At 55.2% G+C, this 19,886-nt stretch overlaps 1 protein-coding gene across 1 annotated transcript in view; it reads right to left on the bottom strand.

The window, feature by feature from the left end:
- Positions 1 to 19,886, bottom strand: part of GRID2IP (Grid2 interacting protein) — a 38,494-nt gene that overhangs the window by 6,940 nt on the left and 11,668 nt on the right. Inside the window, exons 4-16 of the mRNA XM_074158744.1 lie at positions 16,690 to 16,944; positions 14,800 to 14,885; positions 14,296 to 14,365; positions 12,931 to 13,025; positions 11,315 to 11,498; positions 8,456 to 8,610; positions 6,765 to 6,866; positions 4,536 to 4,633; positions 3,936 to 4,056; positions 3,225 to 3,550; positions 2,578 to 2,991; positions 1,226 to 1,313; positions 94 to 171 (exon numbers count right to left, since the gene is read on the bottom strand). Of these exons, the coding sequence (XP_074014845.1) occupies positions 94 to 171; positions 1,226 to 1,313; positions 2,578 to 2,991; positions 3,225 to 3,550; positions 3,936 to 4,056; positions 4,536 to 4,633; positions 6,765 to 6,866; positions 8,456 to 8,610; positions 11,315 to 11,498; positions 12,931 to 13,025; positions 14,296 to 14,365; positions 14,800 to 14,885; positions 16,690 to 16,944 (2,072 nt within the window). The remainder of the gene's footprint in view (positions 1 to 93; positions 172 to 1,225; positions 1,314 to 2,577; positions 2,992 to 3,224; positions 3,551 to 3,935; positions 4,057 to 4,535; positions 4,634 to 6,764; positions 6,867 to 8,455; positions 8,611 to 11,314; positions 11,499 to 12,930; positions 13,026 to 14,295; positions 14,366 to 14,799; positions 14,886 to 16,689; positions 16,945 to 19,886) is intronic.

Here is a 19,886-nt window from a genome sequence, read left to right as displayed (position 1 = left end):
AAGCCTCCTTCCTTTTACCTTTCCAATTCTCTACATCCCCGGTCCCATCTCTGCGCCCATTTTGGGGGTACATTCACCATGGTGTTTACTTACATGTGTTGTAGGCCTTTTTGTGGGACAAAATTTCAACCACGTCTTTCTTTTTAAAGTTTTCAGGCAAGAGAGCTGGCTCTGGAAGAGAAACTGAAAGATTTAATCATGGGTAAGGACAGGCTCAGCCGGCTCCAGCAGGAAGAAAACTGTCCTGAAAACAGTGAAACCATGAATGAAAGAGAGGAGAACTGATGCTTTGCACACAGCAATGGCTCCGGGAATCCTTGAATTCTGCGATTCAAAGATCTCCTCAATGGAGGACTCAGTTGGAGCTGAAAAAGGTAAAACGAGAGGTGAAACACACAGAAAATCCCAGACTGCCCAGAAACATCCCAAAAAAGATAGTCCCTGAGAAAAATCCCATCTCATTCCACTTCCTCTGCCAGTCCCATCTGTGTCTGCCCACTCTAGCTTAGCTCTGCCCACGCTGCCATCACCCATCAGACCCATCAAACTAACCCATCAGTTAGTTTGTTTGGGGGGGAACTAAATTATTATGTATTTAAAAATAAAAGTGTTGCTTGTAATGCTCTCTATGGACAGAGAAATGTTTTCACAGCTTTTTCAGGGCTGAGTTCTCAAAGCAACAGAGCTGCAATCCTAATTTGCAGCCGTTACCGCTTCTGCGGCATAACCCGGTGTCCGTGCATGCCGACAGCGCAGCTGTACTGCACGGACCGTGACAAGCAGAGGCTGTGCACAAATCGTGACATGTGGTGGAGGTCTGAGCTTCTGCTGTGTTGCAAACCAGGCCGCTCGTGGCACTGGGGAGCGGTGGTGGCACCCCGGTGTTCCCCGGGGTGTGGGGACGGCCGGGCAAGCACCATGAGAGCCGGGAAGCAGCAGTGAGCACAACGGGGAGCAAAACCCTCCAGCGGAGTTTCACTGCCCCGATCGACCGAAATGAGGAGAGAAAACAGGTAACAGCAGTGAGGAAAATTAAGGGAGATAGCGAAACCATCTCCACCTTAATGATCTGCTGTGCCACCAGCCACAAAATCCTGAGTATGAATGAAGTGCTGCGGGTGACGCTAAGACCAGGCATCGCCTTGCTGCCCACCAAGTCCCAGTTCCTCCCAGTGCCCCGGTCTCTGGCCAGTACCAGGACCTGCTCTGGGGCTCAGGTACTTACTTGTAGGCTTCTGCGTCCCGAAGTGCAGCTCCAGGTCGAGGTACTTGACCATATCACTCAGCTTGTCGTAATCCGAGTCTTCCCCGAGCTGCAGGAGGAGGAAGAGTCAGGAGCCGTGCTGGCCCAGGGGACAGCCCAATGCTGCCCACCTGCGCTGGGCCACCTTCCCTCCGTCCCATGCTAAGCTCTGTGTCCCTGGAAGAAACCAGGATGGGTTGATGGCACTGCTCTGTAACTGGAGACTCAGCCATCGTAAACCCTGTGCAGAAACCAGAGCCTGGTAAACCGTTCACCTCTGTGGAGGCAGTTTCTACACGAGTCGCTAACCCTATCTGGTGGGACCTGTTCTCATTTCAGAAGAAAGGAAGAAACCCGGAGATTCACCCCATCAGCATTTCCTTGCACCCTGCAGCTGGCAGCTCTGCCCCATGAATTCTGACAGCTGGAATCCTACAGAGCACCACTGCTCTTCACTTGCTACGTAGACCCGATTGCTTTACTGAAGGACAAAGTGGGAATTCCAGAAAGTTGAGGAATTTTTTGCACCCAAAAGAATCACTGTGAAGAAGCACCTTGTTCTCTGGAGTGCCAGGGAGAGGGACCTGCGAGATTTCAAGTGCTTGCCTGTGGATGCCTGTGGGACTGGAAGATGATCCCACAGCTCCCTTCTAGCTGTTCAGGGCATGAAGAATAAGGCACAAATGAACACGTTCATCACCATGAGAGACACAGAGGCTGGAAGTTAAACTCCAGGGAGGCCAGCTTCTGCCTACAGGGACTTGAATCCACCTCCAGAGTTCTGGAGTTCATCCCTTCAAGTCCCATGATGCCAAACAATTATCACATCTAGTCTCACTCCTCGCCTCTGCTTTCCCCCTCTGGTGTCCTCCCTTGCCTCAGTGTGCTCCCTATCACTCTGCTTTCAACCAGCCTCACAGTCTCCCACTGATAAAACCTCCTACAGCTGCAGAATGCATCTGAAGGCAGGTCCTGAAGTACATCAACCCACAGAAAGCAGGACAGCAGGTGCTCCCCAGGACGCTGTGGTCAAAACCAGCATTTCAGATGCTTTCCAGAGCCTCTTCTCATCCCAGCTGTTTTGGTCCAAACAATTAAAAGGATGAAAAGAAATACGAGACTTTCCTTAGCCAAGGAATTGAATGTGTAGCCCACCAAGAGGTTAGAACCTGATGCTCCAGGGAAGGTACAGCCTCCCCAGCACTCTGGGCCGGGAGGGGGGCAGTGCCCACGGATGGTCCCACCAACCTGCACAGCCTCGGCAAAGGCAACTGCTCCCCATGCTGCAGTTTGGACCCTTGCCCCCCACCTTGCTTCCCACTCCTGGGCCATACCTGCCCCCAGATGGTCCCTTCTGAGTTCTCCACCTGCTCCCACCGCAGCCTCTTGACGCTCATGTGGTTGGATTCGCTCCTGCGGTGCAGCAGCCCCCGGTGCAGGGGGGGCGCACAGGGCACTGGTGGGGGTGGTGGCGGGGGGGGTGGGGGCGGGATGGGGTGCAGGTGGCTGACAAGGGATTTGGGGGCAGGCGATGTGCTGGCCTTCGTGGCCTCTGCCTTGGTGGGGATGGTCTGGGGGTCATGGAACTGCAGAGGGGGTGGCGGTGGTGGGGGGCTGAGTGGTGGTGGGGGGATGTGGTCCGAGAGCGTGGAGTAGGTCAGGGAGCTGCCCTCGTCACTGCTGCTGATGTACTCGCTGCTGCTGACGTCATTGGTGACATAGCTGCCCTGGTCATCATGGAAGCTCATCTGGGTGAGGGAGAGAGAAGACACTGAAGGTGGCACCTCATCCTCCACCTACCCACCCCACACTGGGGGGCCTGCCTCAGAGCAGAGCAGCCCTTGCCCGCCTCAACCACCTGCAGAGCTCCAGGACATGTCCCCAGAGGCTCTGCACCCTTCCCAGTTCAGTGCAGGCTGCACGATGGATCCTCCAGGACAGACAATGACCACACACCAAGCCACCCTGGCACCACGCTCACCTCCTCGTAGTCGTTCTCAGGGGTGAGGAAATCATCCACGATGGTGACCCGGTGTCCCAGCTGCTCACTGAGAGCATCCAGGAATCGGTCAGTGTCACGGCTGCGCGGGGGCCTGGAGAAGGTGAAGAGCTTCTTCCGTCGCGACAGGGGGCTGAGCCGGTAGTCCCGGTGCTTGGGGGACGGGGCTGGGCTGCTGTCAAGGCTGACGTAGGGGTTGGATTCGGTGCTGGTCGGGGAGGCCACGCTGCTGTGCAGGCGGTAGTAGCACTGCTGGGAGGCCAGAGGGTCGCTTGGCCACGAGATCGTCATTCCCGACTTGCGAGCACCTGCAAGACACAGCGCTGCTGAGGGGGTCCTGCACCGGGCGCTCCCTGGAGGCCCCCACCCACGGGCTGTGACAAGCCCCAGCACCGCGCTGAATGTGACGTGAGATAACGGTGCAGCCTGCGGAGAGGAGAGGTCCCCCGGGCAGTGCCCTGTGCTGCACAGCAATGCGCTGGCATCCCATGGGATTTGCCACCCCATGCACCTCGTTGCCCTCCTGCAGATGCAGCTTTGCAGGAGCCATCACTGGGCTCATTGTCACTGCTTTGTTATTAAATGGTACCAAGAGAAAGATGCCTTCTCCTCTGCCTGCCTGGCCAGCACTGTCCACAACTGCCTGAGACCCCCCCCAAAACTGCCTCTCGCGCACCATGGGAATCTGGTCACTACCTGCAGCGTGTGCCAGCTCTGGGGCAGGAGGCGATGCTCTGTGCAGGGCAGCGTTACCCATCTTGCTAGCAAAGCTGCCGATCAGGCGGTTTTCTAATTCTGCATAGACAGCTGACATCTGGAAAAAAAGGGCAAAGAGCTGTTGTCACTGCCCAAATCGAGACAGGACTCATGGAGAATCCGGAGACCTGCGATGTGCTGGGGACAGGACAGCCACCACGGACCTGCCAGCCCCCAGTCTCTTGCTCTGTAAAGGAGTGCCTCACCCCAACCCAAGGCTTCTCTGCCTTTTCTGAAGCTCCCCCCAGCCCCTCACTCACAAGACTGCAAGAAGACGCTGACAGGCGCCGGACTTATTACAGCTGACTAATTGCCCGGGGAGGTGATCTCAGAGACCATCGCTGAGGCAAGGATGTTCTCAGCCCCCAGCAGGTATTTACACGCAGACACATCCTTCCCCTGTTCCTTTTTTTTCTGCTTTCCTGCGTTAATATGAAAGGAGTCAAACTGTCGACCCTCCTTGTAAACGCAACAGTCCTGAACACGTCAGCAAAGCGCTTCCCAGAGGCATCGCCCCCCAGCCCCATGAAGTCGCACCATTTTGGGGTTGGGTGTCTCCGGGAGGGATGTGCCATCACCAGCCTGTCTCTCTCCAGGGATCAGGCGAACTGGGACCTCCACGGTATCACTCTGGCCTGCCGGGAAAGGAAGAGACAAACCAGTCAGGACCACCTCCTTCTGCCTCTGCCCCCCCAGGGCTCCCGACGGTCCTGACCCATCAAGGTTCCCCCCATCTCCTGCTGGGACCCAGAGCCATCCTCCTGGCACGAGCGTGCAGGGGAGACACTGCCAAGTGAGGAGTCTCCATCACAGTATTCCAGGGGAAGAGACATTATCCAGGGCACATGCAGGAGTTTGCACTATGTTGAGAACTCTCCAGATATCAACACACTGCAGTGCCACGGGTGTCTCTTTTTTCTTGGTTTCTTTTCCTTCAGCATCCCTGGTAGGTGCTGGACATCAGGACAGTCAGGGTCACTACACGTGGCAGCCGAGGTTGCAGTTTCCAAAATCTGGTCCTTTTGGTTGCAGACGTCTGGGCAGTGCTGGCTGCCTGCTCCCCAGCAATGTCCCCTGAGATGGGGCTCCACAGGGGACACGAGGAGGGAGGGAGGGAGGTCTGGACCCTTGCGAAGGCACAAGGGAGCTCACTTGGAGTGATGGTGATTTGACCAGCTCCAAATGAAACCCTGTTTTTCCAGTTACATCCATGGAGAGCTTCGGCTCAAGGTTAATGGCTGGAGGCTGGCTGAGCTCTGCGATGCGTCCAGAACCTCGATTTATCTCCAAGGGTGTGTGAAGGGAGAAAACAGACTGCAATCCCTGCCTTTCCCAAGCTTCTTCCTGGGTAGGTTGAATGGATTCACATTCCTTTTCAGCCGTAATATTTCTACCCAGTGGTCAGGGCCAAGCTGAGTACTGGGACAAGCAGGCAGAGCTTTGGAGAGCCCAGTGAGCAGCTCCGCTCACACCAGTGCCAAACTGGGCCTGTGTGCTCAGAGCCCAGCCTTTAATGGCAACAAAGAAAGAAGAGCCCAGGATGGACATAAACTGGCTGTAATGAGAAAGGGCTCTGGAGTGGGGCTTTTGTCGGGAAGAGGAGGTGCATGCCTTGGCGCATCACCTCCCTCTCCAGGACTGAGGAACGTTGTCTGCTTTTTATAAATAAATGGTTTGCGCAGAGAGGTGAACTAGGAGCACCTGGGGCAGGATGCTCCCCAGAGCCTGCTCAGCCTTGGGTAAGGTTGGCACAGCAGGTCATGGGCTGCTCTGCTCTTCCTGAAGGGCAGCTGAGGACAAGGCTGTTCCCCCGCAGCTGGTGAGCATCTGGCTGGGCAAGAGGCTTCCCTCCAGCGTACGCAGCTGTCAACCACTCTCCGTGCTGCAATCACAACCAGGAACGCTCCTCGGAGGCAGGTTAGAGCATCTTCCCCAGGGAAATGTCTCGGAGTTGACTGCTCCGGCAGCATCCCTCCCCAACAGCCGAGGAGCACTGTGGTCCCGGTGAGTGGTGCTGGGAGGAAGGCATGCAGACGGAGCGCTGGAGGAGAGTGGCTGGTCCTGGTGGGAAGGTCACGGTCAAAAGTCGTAAGCACAGGTCGAGTGCCCTTCACAATAAGCTAAGGGCGATGGAGGGATAGGCAGGATGCCTTGTCCTGCCATCTGGGAGAGATGGGCAAAGACCAGAAGGTCTGAAAACACAACCAGCAATCTGGGGTGCTTCTCAGGAGAAGATTAGAGATCTGGGGGCTGTGGAGGGCCCTGCAGCAGTACCAGGATGGGATTTTCAGAGGAATGGGCAGATATGTGGCTTTTCTCTGAAAAGACACAGTGTCTGTGCCATCAGTGTAGTTCATCAAGAGTCTCAAAGTGGCACTGAACCATGACCATCATCTTCATATGAATTCCACAAATGGTGCTTTTCCTGTGAATTTGATAGTGTCCAAGAAAGTTCACAGCAAAGCTAGAAACTGTGCACCCCAGAATGGAGGGCTCAGACCAGCAGCTTCCACTCACACCTGAGCCATGGAAGGGTTTGGAAACAACACTCAGCCTCAGCCCAAGTGGCCTCTTATAGGAATTGGTGATTTCAACTGTTCATGAAAACACGGATTTCCAGTCAAAGCCTCTGTGCTGGCTCTATGCCGACCGGCATCTTTTCCCACCATTCATGCTCAGGATTTTAGCTTGGGCAGAGCAGAGGTACCGTACAGGCACAGCCACCGGGACCCAGCTCCCTCCTCCGCACAGCCCCCAGTCACCCACCTGCTGCCCCCCCCTCGTCGGGGCGGGGGGTTCGAAGGCTTCCCCGGCACAAGGAGGCCCCTCGCACGGAGCTGCGGTAGCGATCCTCTGCTTCTGGCTCAGCTGCAGCAGAAAACACCCTTCGTAAGGTACGGCCGCACCGTGTCAGACCCTGCAGCTCCCCCACTCCTCCTCGCCATGACATGGGGCTCCCTCAAACCCATCGGACTCGCGGCAGCTCTCTGAGCCCTGCACTTGACCGTAATCCCATGCACAGCCTTGTTGGCACTGTTGCTGCCCGTCCCCCCAGGTCACCCCATCCTCACACTGGGCCCAGGGAGCAGAGCAGGTTACGAATGCTTCTGCCAGCACAGGGCAGGGGGTGCATGCCCAAAGATGGGACAGGCAATTGCTTTTTCCAGCAGGTTTGGCATCCACCAGCTTACGGTGCACATGAAACTCCAGCCCTGAGCCAGGCTGGTCCAGCAGGACCCAGCTAACTCCTTCCTGCCCTCAAGGAACAAGATAGGAGTGGGAGTCAGCACTGAAATGCCGCCTGGAAGAACGGATTGGTCCATGTGCAGTTCAGTGTGACAGCTCAAAGAGGCTCAGACTTACAGCAGGAAGAAGATAAGAAGATACCGGAGCATCAGTCTCCGTGGTATCTGACAGACCGATGCTTGGATACACACTAACATCAGAGATCGCCACCAAGTTTGGAAGAAGCCCAGATGAAGGACTAACCCAAATTCTCTGATCTCTGGCCATCACACTTCCATGCATGGACACACACATAATGCACCAGAACAACCAGAACTTCACATGGTCAGAGGTTGCCCCTTTCATCTGAGAAGCAGAAAGGAGCCGGGGACCAGCCTGTGGAACAACAGCTTGAAACAGCAACACCTCTTTTTACCTATGTTGAATCTAAAATAAACACATCAACACAATGTAAATAGCTTAGAATAGAAGAATTTGAAAGTGATTATGAAGCCCAAATCCAAAGATTAAGACATTTCATTCCGAATTTGCCCTCACTTTTCTGCTGTCTGACTGCGAAGCCCTTAATCTTCAGCGAACCACAGCTGGCTTTTGAGTTGCCACAGCCCTAGGTGATGGAGAGGGGAGAGTGGGACCAGGGAGGAGGAGAATCACCGACTGCCTTCCAAGTCTCTTTGGGAGACCAGCTCCTGTAGAGGCACTTCACTGCCAGAGGAGCCAGCTCCCACCTCCTTTAACCACGGACACCTGCACACATTTGACTGCTGGAGACATCCCAAGGGACACCGCTATCACCGCTTATTTTGCCTCTCTGATGTGAACGCTGCCCTTAAACCAGCTATTTCCTTTTGGAACTTCCTAACCTCTAACGACCCGAGCAGCTTCCAAAAGCCTCTGCTCCAAGAGACAACCTCTGCTACTGAGCCAGGTGCCATCTCTCCTCTCAGTGCAGTTTCCTGCCCAAACTACACGGCTCCACGGGGCAGAAAAGGTGCCTGACAGATCAACCTCATCGGTAACAGAAGCTGGAAACCCCCTGCCTCCGTGCAGGCAGCGTGTGGGCAGGAGCCAGGCAGGGCAGAGCCGCAGCCGCTGCCCCCAGGGAGAGCTGGCTGCTCCGTTGCCACCCCAGTCTGCTCCCAGTGCAATGGACCGAGGTCCCCAGTGGGACACGGCGGCTCTGTGCCATAGTACAGGGGCTTTCCTCTCACCTGCCAAGGACTTGTAACCAAGAAACCTGGCAATCTTTTGCTGGCAGTGCTCCTGCTCTTCATACGTCAGCAGCTGGTAGATAAACTGCCAAATGACTTGCTTGGCCGGTGTGTCCAGCACCGGGTACACATCCACAATGAGAGTGTCAATGTTCCTGCAAAATCGGAAAGAGAGGGCTGGGCAGTGAGCACATCTCTACGGCACAGCCCCACGACGCCGCTTCCCTGGGCTCCGGCGCTTCCCAGCCTGCCTCCGGCTGGCTCTCAGGTGCCAGAATTGGCTCCGAGGCTTTGGCACAAACAGATCATTTCAAAGCAGAGGTGCCAGGCTGCGAGCAAGGGACTGAGCCCCTGGGGAAGAGGAGCTGGGCAGCTGGTGCTAATGGGGAGAGCAAATTCCCGGGGACTGGCAGCACCTGACAGCCAGGTATAAAACCTGGTTCGTGAGTCAGTGAGGGTGTATGGGAGCACTGGAAGGCAGAGAGAAGCTCTGGAAAGGCCTTAATTTTAGCCAGCAGCAGGTAAGCAGGCTCGGGGAGGAATGCATTGGAAAGGGGAGCTGGTCTGGCAGCCTCACTGGGCTGAAGGCTCAGTCTCATTTTGGCTCTGTGGTGTGTAGGGATGGTGAAAGGGCTGTTGAGAGTAGCAGGGCTGAACACCCGATCCAATGAGAAGGATAAAGCAGCCTGGGGGAAGGGGGCTGTCCTGGGTCAGGGAGCTCAAGTCAGGCTGCTTTTCTGCTGAGAAACTGAGGCAGAGATGATGGGTTAAAGCTCACTGCAACTATTGTATCCTCAATGGAGAAGTAACAGTAAGAACTTCTTATGAAGAGCTGGAAGGAGATTGCGTATGTAGGAACAAATCTGTTGTCTTGATGTTAACTGAATGGACCATGACTGCCTTCCAAGGAGCAGGGACCAGGCACGCAGGGGAGAGCTGAAGGGTGAAGAGGCTCAGATATGGTAAGAACTTAATTAATGAAGTGTTTTGGGAGTTCCTCAGAGGCCAGCAGGGATGAGAAGTGGCAGGAGCCACCTAGAGCCTGCCAGAAGTCACCTGCTAAGTTGCTCCCTAGTTTTGGGCTAACTTGCCTTTTCTGTGGAGCTGGACACAGCTCTGCTGTCAGAAGCCTATTTCCCATTCAGAAAAGTTCAGGTATTGTGGAGGAGCTGCTGAGGCAGGTGGCCGCTCTGCCCTGTGCAGGCACTGCTCCTCCTGGCCCGTGGCTGGGGCCAGCTGGCTTGTCATCTGCAAACTGACTGGAGGGCCAAAGCCCAGAACGGGGGTGTCCTGACTCAGTCTCCTGTGTTTGCTGCCGGGAAACGCTGGTATCCGCATGCCATGGTGGCAAGCAATAAAAACTCGGCGTTTGGGGATTTCCCTCCCTGTTGGAGCAGTTAGAGGTTGCAACTGCTTGTCTGGGACAGGCATGCAATTAGGTCATGATGAATTATTGTTAAATGGAGCAGCGGCCTCTGCATCAAGCCATCTGGGGCGGCTACAGGCAAAACGAGCTGGTCGGAGGAGAAGATGGGCATGGCGGTGCCCTCACTGAGCCTTCCCCAGTCAAACACTGCTGGAAGACCAAGCAACATGGGCAGCCCTGCCCTGGGAGGGGAACCTGGGGACTTGATTCATGGTACCTGAGTTCCCATCCCTGTGTCACTGAGTAAGAGCAAATCGCCCACCGGGATTGACTCTGCATTTCCCAGTTGTGGATCCCGAGGACTGGATCTGCTCCCACAGCCGCCGCTCCTTGGGCTGAAATGCCCAACTGGGGAATCCCGTAGAAGCAGCAGAGTCTCAGGAGAGCACAAAGCAAAGATTTCTGCTTTACCGTGACAGTGTTAGTGATCACGGGGCCTCAGGGGGGTTCACTCAGCTGGTGCTGGTGGGGCGTTTATGTAGCTGGACCTCCCCCAGCACCTGCGGGTACAGAGGCAGCCCAGCCTCCCTGCAGGCAAGGGGATGCTTCAGCCTGAGCTGCGGTGCACAGAGGCAGTGCCATGGCTTTGTACTCAGTAGTTTCTCTTCTCTCTTACCATCAGTAACCTAAATACTGAGGGCTTCCCTGCATTTCCTTCTCAAACTGAGGATTTGGATCCTCTGATCCTTCAGCCTTTGCACCAGCAGGCTGCTTGCACCATCGCAGCAGGAGCCTGCCTGGCCCTGGCTGGTGTATCCACAGCCCCTGTGGGACCTGAGCTCCCCAGGAGCAGCCGGGCAACCTGGCTCGATCAGCTCAGCAGCTGTGGGAAGAGGCGGCAAGCACCTCCCAGCTGGATGGCTTCACCGTGGTGTGGAAAGATTAAGGGCAGAAAACAAAGTCCCTATTGAAAGTCTGGAGTTTGCCAGGGAATCAGTTTTGACCCTTGCAGCAAGGTGGGGAGGGTGTGCTCCACGGCAGGACGAGGGCTCTGCCAGCCACAACCATCCCCATGCTGCTGCCAAGGGAGTGCTGCAGCCAAGGAGCGAGAAGATAAGGATGAAACATGGTGAAGTTTGCTGAAAGAGACGAAACAGGATCTGCAGCCGTCGGGGACAGCCAGAAAGCAAGAAAACCCACGGTGTGGGGGACCAAGGTGACTTTATGAGGGATTAAGGGGTGACTGAATTAACTTCAAAAGCTAAAGGGTCTACCCTGTCTTCAGGCAGGGCACTGGTGAGACGTGCTTGTGTCCTGCAGACACGCACAAGGAAACGCACAGCTGGGGAAACCGGAGACCACGATCGCAGCAGAGCTCAGTGCTGACAGCCTCAAAGCCAAGGTCTGCCTTCTGCTTGGAGACTGACTCTGACATGGGCATTGATACCAGGCCAGGTCCCAGCATTAGAGGAAGGGAGCCGCTAACAAGTTACCGATGTTGGAAGAAGCCTTCCAGCGCTTTGCAGATGGTATAGCGCTCAGGTGGAGTCAGTAGGTGCTCCAGCTGCTGGTTGAAGGTCCTTCCTTGAATCTTGATGCTAGAGGGGAGTATATCTGCGACCCACTGCAGGGAGGTGAGGGCAGAGGAGGTGCTCGGGGAGTCAGCAGAGTCAGAGTCTGCAAGGCGCGGGTAGAAAGAAAAAAGAAAATTCAACAGACAAAGGGTCTTAACCATGGGTTAAAAGGCTTGTTCTGAAACCAGGGGTTGGTCCTGAGGACAGCCAGGGAAGCTGCACCCATGCACAATGGGTGCCCCATAGAAACACAAATCCTGATGTGCTGATACAGACACTGGAAGGCAGCATGGTGACAAGGTGAAATGTCTCATCTGGAGCTGTGACTGCCCCTGCCTTCCTCCCGTGCTCTGGACCAGCTGCTCTGGAGCTTGTGGCTGTCCCAGTAGGTCTGTGGACCTGCTGGTTCCGAGTGGGGATGTTTTGACTGGGATGCTCTCTGGGATCTCTCTCTTCAACCATGCTGCTTCCACACTTTCTGTGAACACAAGCGGGTGGTATTCCTTCTCTGGATCTCTAAAGCCTCTGCTCAAGTTTCAAAGCATTTCATGACAATTATAGACTTCAAGCAGCACCAGTCAGGGGTTACCCGAGTGACCTGAGGCATGGAAAATCACTTGCTTTGCCATGCTTATTTGAGCTTGGTCCCTGTGCTGCCTCTGCAGCGAGCGCAGGGCAATAAGCACAGCTGGGAGAAGGGACCCGATCGAGACTGTGGGATGCATTAATCCACACAGGAATATAGCCAAGGTAGTGGGAGCAAAATATTGTGCCTTTACTTGGTTTCTTTCGGAGAGTGGTGAAGCAGTCTGGGTGCCACTGGCTCTATACTGTGAAGTAGCGAGGTGCTTGGCTTTTTCTTTCTAGCGCACATGCAAATGAGTTGGTTTCACAGGGCTCCTAATGTGAAGCTCAGGAGTCCATTGCTGCTCTGGAGGGAACAGCCAGTCCCAAATTCCTGGGCCTATGCATTGTGGAGCAGCACCCCAATAATGCACCGACTCTCCTGCCTTCACACAGCTTCGGAAATGCAGCAGTGACCCCTCTCTGCCCTGGGCTGCAGTCCTGCCCCTCTGCTGAAATTGTGCTGACACCCACGCTGCATCGCCCCAGGTACCCTCATCTCGCGCTGACTCGCTCTCCAGCAGCAAGCTAAATTATTCACGACGGCAGCAGTTATCCTGAACAGCAGAGCCCATACGCAACCCTGGGATTTGCACAGCAACCATGGATGCACAGAGTTGGATTACTTCGGTCAAGTACATGGCACAGACTGCACATAAAGGACATTGGCAAGGACCGTCAAGGACAATCATACAGTAGGATGAACCCTTCTGGAGAGCAGCCAAGCCTGAGATTAAGCCTGATCCCAGAAATCGGGCAGCCACGTGCCGCGGCGGGAGGAGCAGCCCTCTGGGCAGCATTAAACCTGCAGAGCCTACAGGAGGTATTTGGCAATTCCCTCCTGCGTGGGGAATCTGGGAGCCGGTGTGGGGTTTTTCCCGCTCCGGACCCTCTCCTCCCCGCACTCTTACCGTTGGAGAAGTTGACGATCCCCTCTTCCACCACCAAGGTGGGCATGGCCCCGCTGCCCTGCAGCATCGACACCACCTTGTCATGGGAGCAGTTCCTGCGGGGCACAGGAGAGTCGGGGTCAGCGCTGCCCGTGCGGGCAGAACTGCCGGCAGCGGCTGGAGGGGGAGCGGGAGTGAAATGGAGTTTGCAGCCGCCTGCCTTCATCTTGCAAAAAGCCGCGTCTTGCTGCTCAGACCCAGGCAGTGCTGGCCCCGCTGCTGTTCCCCTGGACTCTCAATCTTTGCTTGGTTTCAGCTGTGCTGCTCAGAAAAGAGCCTCCCTGAGGGAGAGGGTGACTTGCACCCTGGGCTCTGGGCTGTACCTGCAGTGAGGAATAACGGCAGGGCATGCCTGCAAGCACCCTCAGGAGGCGTTATGGCAAACGGAGCCAGCATTACTTTAAGCTACGCTCAAACCCAGAAGATGAACTTTCAATTTAAATGATACGGTGCTGCGGGCCTCTCCTTGCCTGTCCTAATTCTGCACAAAAAGAAAATGCAAGGTGGAGGTAAAATGCATTTTTGTAGACAGGAAAAATCTTGGAGTGTCCTTGGAGAAGGGTACAGGCCAGCCTGGGACAATGCCCGCTAAAATGCGGGCTCAGAGGACAATCTTCATCTCTGTTTCCTCTATTTTTCTGGCAATGCTGCATCAGCCAACAGTTTGCTCGTTCAGCTGAAATGTGAGAACCTGAGCACTGAGAGAAGCAGCATCAGATGTTTAACCTTTAAATATTCATCAGTCTCTCTTATCGTGTAGCCTCTTCTAACCCTGCTTGCTCTTGCTTTTTGTGTGGAAAGACCAAGCCAAGGAAATAGAGGCTGCTGCCACTGCCCGGCGAGGTGCACACTCAGCTCTGGTTTGATAGCTTTTGTGCGCAAATAATATATAGAAGAATTAACTTCTGGGTGGAAATGCGATTGGTCATGTGGTTTAAGTTTATGATCCTGTTCTGGGAGTAATTCATGGGCTGGCTAGTGCTCCAAAGCAGAGCCCCAAGTGTTTAACTCCTACAACTCAAAGTCGGTTGAATCAGGGTCTGCGGGTGGGTTGCAGCCAGGACACCAATTAGTGTGTCATGCATTATACGTGGTTATTTACATAGAGAAAGGAGGAGCAGGGATGGAGATTAAATACTACTTAGAGCCAGTTCTTGTAAAAGAATAGTGCAGGAGGTGTCTGTATGGGGCAAAACCCCTCATGCACCTCAGTAGACAGTTCTCAAGGACCACCAGCTCTCGTTTCTGTTGCACAAGAGTGAACAAGTGGACACGTGTGCTTGATCACGTACCACCCCCCGGGGCCCCTTTTAAAGAGCCTCTTACCTCATGTCCAGACCATTGAGGAATAGGATCCGGTCTCCAGCTTTGAGAGCAGCCTTCTCAGCTGGACTCCCTAAATGCACAGGGAATAGGAGGGACTTTAGCTGGTGGACCCCTGCTTACAGGGATGGCATCCCAGCTCTCTGGCTGTTCTGTGGCCAGGAACACCCCCCAGGGCAGGGTATCTACTGCAGCTGGGTTATTTGCATGAGCTGGAGCATTTCACCGGACACTGTGATGCCATCACCCAGCTTGCGCTGGAAACGCAGGTGTGATTTTAGGCTATCCACTGAAAACAGGCATTTTCCACCCTTCGAAACAGGGAGTGCGTGAAGCCAAACTAAATTGTACCAAGGATGCTAGTTATTCAATTTGGGGAAACCCCATCACTGAGCCTTGTAAAAGTCCACTTTGCTATTTTCTAGCAAACAGCAGGCACTTCAAATTTCAAGTTCAGACCAGAGATAAATAAGCGTCTTTGAATCTTGTGGTTGGAGGTTTTCTTACCTGGCAGAACAGACTCGATCCACACTGGGGCATGGCCACGTAGTGTGAAGCCAAAGCTTCTGTTGCCTTTATAAACTCGCACAGTTCTGCAGGTGAAAAAAAGAAAATGTGAAATCAGAGCCCAATATTTGGTTCTTGTTTCCTTTCCCAGCCCCTCCAAAGCCCTGTTAGCCTGGGTGTCTCCTGAGTGCCCAAGCCCTCAACACTCCCTGTATCCCTGCAAAGTCCCTTTGATACCAAAGTGTCTTTCAAATGGGAGCCCCCAGACATGCCTTGCTCGCAGGGAGAGGGGATGGGGGGAAGGTGTGTGTGGGTTTGGTGGCCCTGGATGGCTGCAATGCAGCTACCTGCTCTGCCAGCACCACCAGCCTCTCCTGCCCACAGCCTGCCTGTGCTGGGGAGCAGAGGAAGCCCACAGTGCAGAGCCAGCATGGGGTGCTGGGGTGGGGGGTTATCCAGGGGTGCTAGAAATGGCCCAGACAAAGCCTCGGGGAGGGCTGGGGGGATGCCGGTGCCATCCCCAGTGCGCTGTCACTGCAGGCCTGGAGCAGACACAGTCCCCGCTGGGACCAGAGCCACCCATGCTGGAGCTCTGGAGTAGCTCCTTTAGACCCAGTTACAGCTTTCTGCAAACTAAAGCTTAACATCCATGAACACCGAGGCTTCAGCACAGGGCAGGCGGGGGCTCTGGTAGAAAGAAGGAATGGGGATGCTATAGGGGCGATGGCCCTGAGCACAGACTCTTACTCTGCATTAAATACTGAATTCATAAATCCACTGTCCGGTCCTTCAAATCCAATGTGTTTTTAAAGTGGGCCATGGGATATAGCTTATTACATAGAATAAGAGACAATGTGTTTTAGGGGGCAAAGGTCTCATAGGCTGATGAGAGAGAAATTCTGCTAGGAAATTTTGGAAGGAGTATTAGGAAATCTCCCTGCTGAGAGGCTGATTGGGGCTGGGAGTTGTTCCCCACAGGGAGCTGGGGGAAGGTAACATCACTGAGATAATCTACAACCAGAAAGCCTGTTGAAGGGACTGCTCCTACTCTGGCAGGGAGGGAGACTGCTGGAACTGGATTTTGGATAAGTCACACCAAAAATTATCCTGATGGGAAGGTGTGCTGCAGCTGAACACCCTGGTAATACCAGCTGGAGACAGGGGAATAGATCGGGATGCTGCCTGTGGCAGCACAGTCCCTCCTGAGAGAATTCCCCAGCTGTGTTGGCAGACCAAATCCTGCTTTCTTGTTCATGAGATGGGGCTGGGAATGGAGAGGGAGCCACCACCAGCACTGCAGGGCTCCTTGGCTCTCCGGGGCTGCTGAGATCTGTCCATATGGACAGTGGGAAATGGGTTAATCCCCTGTGCACAAAGGATTGTCCATCCTTCCTCCCACAGCCTCGCACCCAGACACCCACCAGGGCAGGGCAGGATGATGCAGACTTCTCTGTCCCCAGGCACCCTCCATCCTGCTGGCACAGCCGGGTACCCTCCATCCCGCTGGCACAGATGGGTACCCTGCAGCCCACCCAGCACAAGAGCCGACATCCCCTCGTAGCCTGCAAGTGCCATCTCAGCTCCTCACACGGCTTGTACCTGTGACAGCGAGGGAGCAGAGAGGGTGGCCCAGAGCTGGGACAAGGGGTGAAACGTGCCCAGCCTTCAGGAGGGAGAGGTCTTTGTTCACAGAATCATTTAGGTTGGAAAAGACCCTTAGGATCATCAAGTCCATCCTCATCTCAGGAGGATTTCACCCACTCTGCAGACTGAAGACATCTCCTTTCCAAGTGCCTCTCCCCTTTCCCTGGCATCCCTCCCCCATGCTGCCATCCACGCTAAATCAGACACTGCTGCCGTGAACTCCGGTGTGTCCAGGAGAGGTGTTACCTGCGGGCAGCCCCCGAGGCCACATTGCTGGTGATGAGCGAAGTAGTTTTCCGCAGGCTCTTGCTGGTCTCCTCGTGGCTGCGGGGCACGGAGCTGGCGCGGGTGGAGACGAGGAGCCGCTCCTGGTGGTCCTCGCTCCGGCTGCGGCGCAGCCGGTTGCTGTGCTGCTCGCTCTTGGAACGGCAGAGCTTGCTGATCAGGCTCTGCGACACCACCTCATCAAACCGCTGCCGGTGCTTCTTGGGGATGAAAATCCTGGGAAAATGAGACAAAGGAGGGGAGTGAGGAGTGGAGCCAGGGCGGCTGTGGCCCAGTGCTCCGGATCCAGCCATACCTGGGAAAGGAAAGGTCAGAGCAGCCCCAGCCCCTCGTTCGCTTTTGGCCTCAGTCCTCCCTGGAGCTACAAATGCTGGGGCTGGGGATGCTGAGGACACTGGCTGCGTATCCTGTCCTGTCCCATGCCAAGGACGTCAGTCTCCACAGTGCTCACGTACTGACTGAAACAGCTCAGTTCCTCCTCATGCATCCTGTCCTGGATCCCTTCAGCAGCCGGTCCCAGTATGCCAATGACGAGCTTCAGCTCAAGTCCCAGATTAATTCCACCCCCATTCCCATGACAACCAGGCACCTGGCCAGGCAGAGAGGACCCTTGCCCCCGTGGTGCCTGTCCTGTTGTGCCCTACTCCTCACTGCATGGTGCCCACAGCCATGGGTCCCAACATCCAAGTGCCCCCTGTGTTGTTGGTGCCAAACCACCTCCCCCAGACCCCCTTCTTCTCCGGTGCATTCTGGGACCCCCAAAATGTTGCTCCCCACCTCCTGCCCCAGCCCCTCTGCTGGGAGCCCTGCACTCTGCTCTCCTGGGCTCCAGCCTTGGCTATTGCCACCCTCCAGCTCCTGCCACGACCTCACACCCCTTGGGAGATGCTGGTGCTGCAGGGACGAGGATGGGCAAGGGGACCAAGTGGACCACCACTGAGAACTTGCTCCATTTTGGGTCAGCTACTCCCTGTCAGGTGAGAGCTACTCTGCCAGCAGCCAAGTGGCCTTTCCATGCAAGAACCCCCTGGGGCCCTTGGGGGATGCAGAGCAAGCACAAAGTGACATCCCGGGAGGGAGCGAGGAGGGTGCATCTGCACCACTCCTACCCTGGCCGGGGTTCACCCCTGTAACACGGGGAAACGTTTTTGCTTTTCCTTTTCCTTCTGCCATCACAACAGTGGGATGCTGACACCCCACTCACCTACTGCTGCCCTCCCGTTTGCACATTTAGGGGCTGTTGGAGGAGCTGTTATCTCTGTGTGTTTCTATAGCAACCCCTCCCTGCACCTATATCGGGCTGCCTGTCGCAGCTGCATTTGCTCATTAGACAATACTGTCTTGTGAGGTTCATTAGTGCTCTTCACCTCGTGGCGCGTGAGAACGCGCTCCCTACGTTAACACAAACTCCGACACTTGAGGTGGAGGAAGGATGCGAACATCACTTCCAAAACACCTGGGGAGCACATCTCCTGGGGGGGAACTAACGGGGACAAACTCGGAGCTGGTGTCAGAGGACACAGAGCAACTTGCCCCGAGGGGCTGCACCTTCCTGCTGCCAGCGTGACGTGACTGTGACAATGGTTGGCTGGTAGCGATGCATGGATGGAGAGGCTGGAGCTGCTGGGGGTCTCCCCTCTCCCTCAGGCAGCTTCGCCAAAGGAACCCAAAAACCTGGGTGAAGCCAGAGGAGTAGGAAAGGGAGGCTTCAAATCTGAAATCTACCTGGACCGGGACATCTCTGTTTCCCCCCAATAAAAGGCAGAACTTAAAATAAGAGCTGATGCTCATGCTAAGCAGGGGCAGACAGATCGCAAGCCATCCCAAGGCTGACATATGCTCACGCAAAGCATTTGGTGATAATTTTAAAAAAGTAACACATTGGTACAATTCACAGTCAATTTGTGATTAAGCAGCAACTAGAGAAGAGTGAAATCATGCTAATAAATAGTTCACCCAGCTGTAAGGAGGCTCCTGCAGGAATGCAGGCTGCCACAGCCCCGTGGCAGGGGAGGACACGGTGTGACAGCAGTGAGTCCCGGCAGGAGCCCACGCCGCTGCCCTGGGACAAGTCCGGGTTCCTTGCAAGCAAAACGAGCACGCTCCCATTTAAGTTGGCCAAATTAAATTGGCCCTGCTCGTTCCAGCAGGGCTGTCCCACTTTGCACTGACTGCTGCTTCGCCTGCGGGCTGGCAAACATCAGGGTTGAAGAACAAAGTACAGCCAGCTCAGTAACCAGGTACAAGGACAGGCTTGAAGGGTTTCACCGTGAATTGACTCAGTGCTAGAAGTAAAACGGTATCTTAGCAAGGAGGGCACCTAAGTGACTGGTAAAAATAATCCTATTAAAGCACGCAAAATAGTTTCCTTCTGCAAAACCCTTTGGGAGAATTTGCAATGTGGCCTCAGGGAGGCCGGGATGGCCCCCTGCCGCAGTGCTGGGGGCTGGATCCCCTGGGCGCCCCGATACCCTGCAGTTCAGTGGGTGCCAGCCTCCGAGCTGTGTGTGCTCAGGGCTGGTCCTTAACGAGGGACCCACCAACAGCAGCACATGGGGTGTCATTAGACAGCATCCACGCCTCAACCTGTCCTCTGCTCTGGCACAACGCCGCCTGTGCAACATGTACCAGCACTGGCACGGGGAGGATGGTGCCCGGTGTTTTGCAGGAATCTGCAGCTACATCTGCAGTGCCCTGCTGTCCCATGGGACAAGCCAGGCTTTGCCTGTTGGCAGGGAACATGGATGTTCCCACCCTGTTTACAGAGGTTGGCCTGGGACCAGGGACAGACCCACTGTCCCAGCAGGACACACGTGCCCATGGGAGGGCTTGGGAGCCACGCAGTGCTGACCTCATGCCTTCAGCTTCCTCCTCCTCCTCACATGCTCCAGGTCAGCCCTGGCTCTTCCCCTGTTAGAGAAGGGATGGGAAAGGCATCCCCCGCCGTGTGTCCTGCAGCCCTGCGCCCGATCCCCAGCCCTGGTGCACTAACCCTTCTCTGCAGCGGTATCAGCACACACTCTTCAGGAGGGCTGAGTCTGCTCTAACACAAAAAATGCAAATTCAGGGCATTTTTCAGGCCGGGAGAGGACCCAGAGGCTGCAAGCTGCTTCACCTTCCCTCCCTCTCCGAAGCAGCCTGGCCAGGACAGCCACCAT

Source organism: Numenius arquata, chromosome 14 (assembly GCF_964106895.1).
Source record: "Numenius arquata chromosome 14, bNumArq3.hap1.1, whole genome shotgun sequence".
Classification (NCBI taxonomy): domain Eukaryota; kingdom Metazoa; phylum Chordata; class Aves; order Charadriiformes; family Scolopacidae; genus Numenius; species Numenius arquata.
The sequence above is the reverse complement of the archived record's forward strand: the minus strand, read 5'-3'. Positions and strand labels throughout refer to the sequence as shown.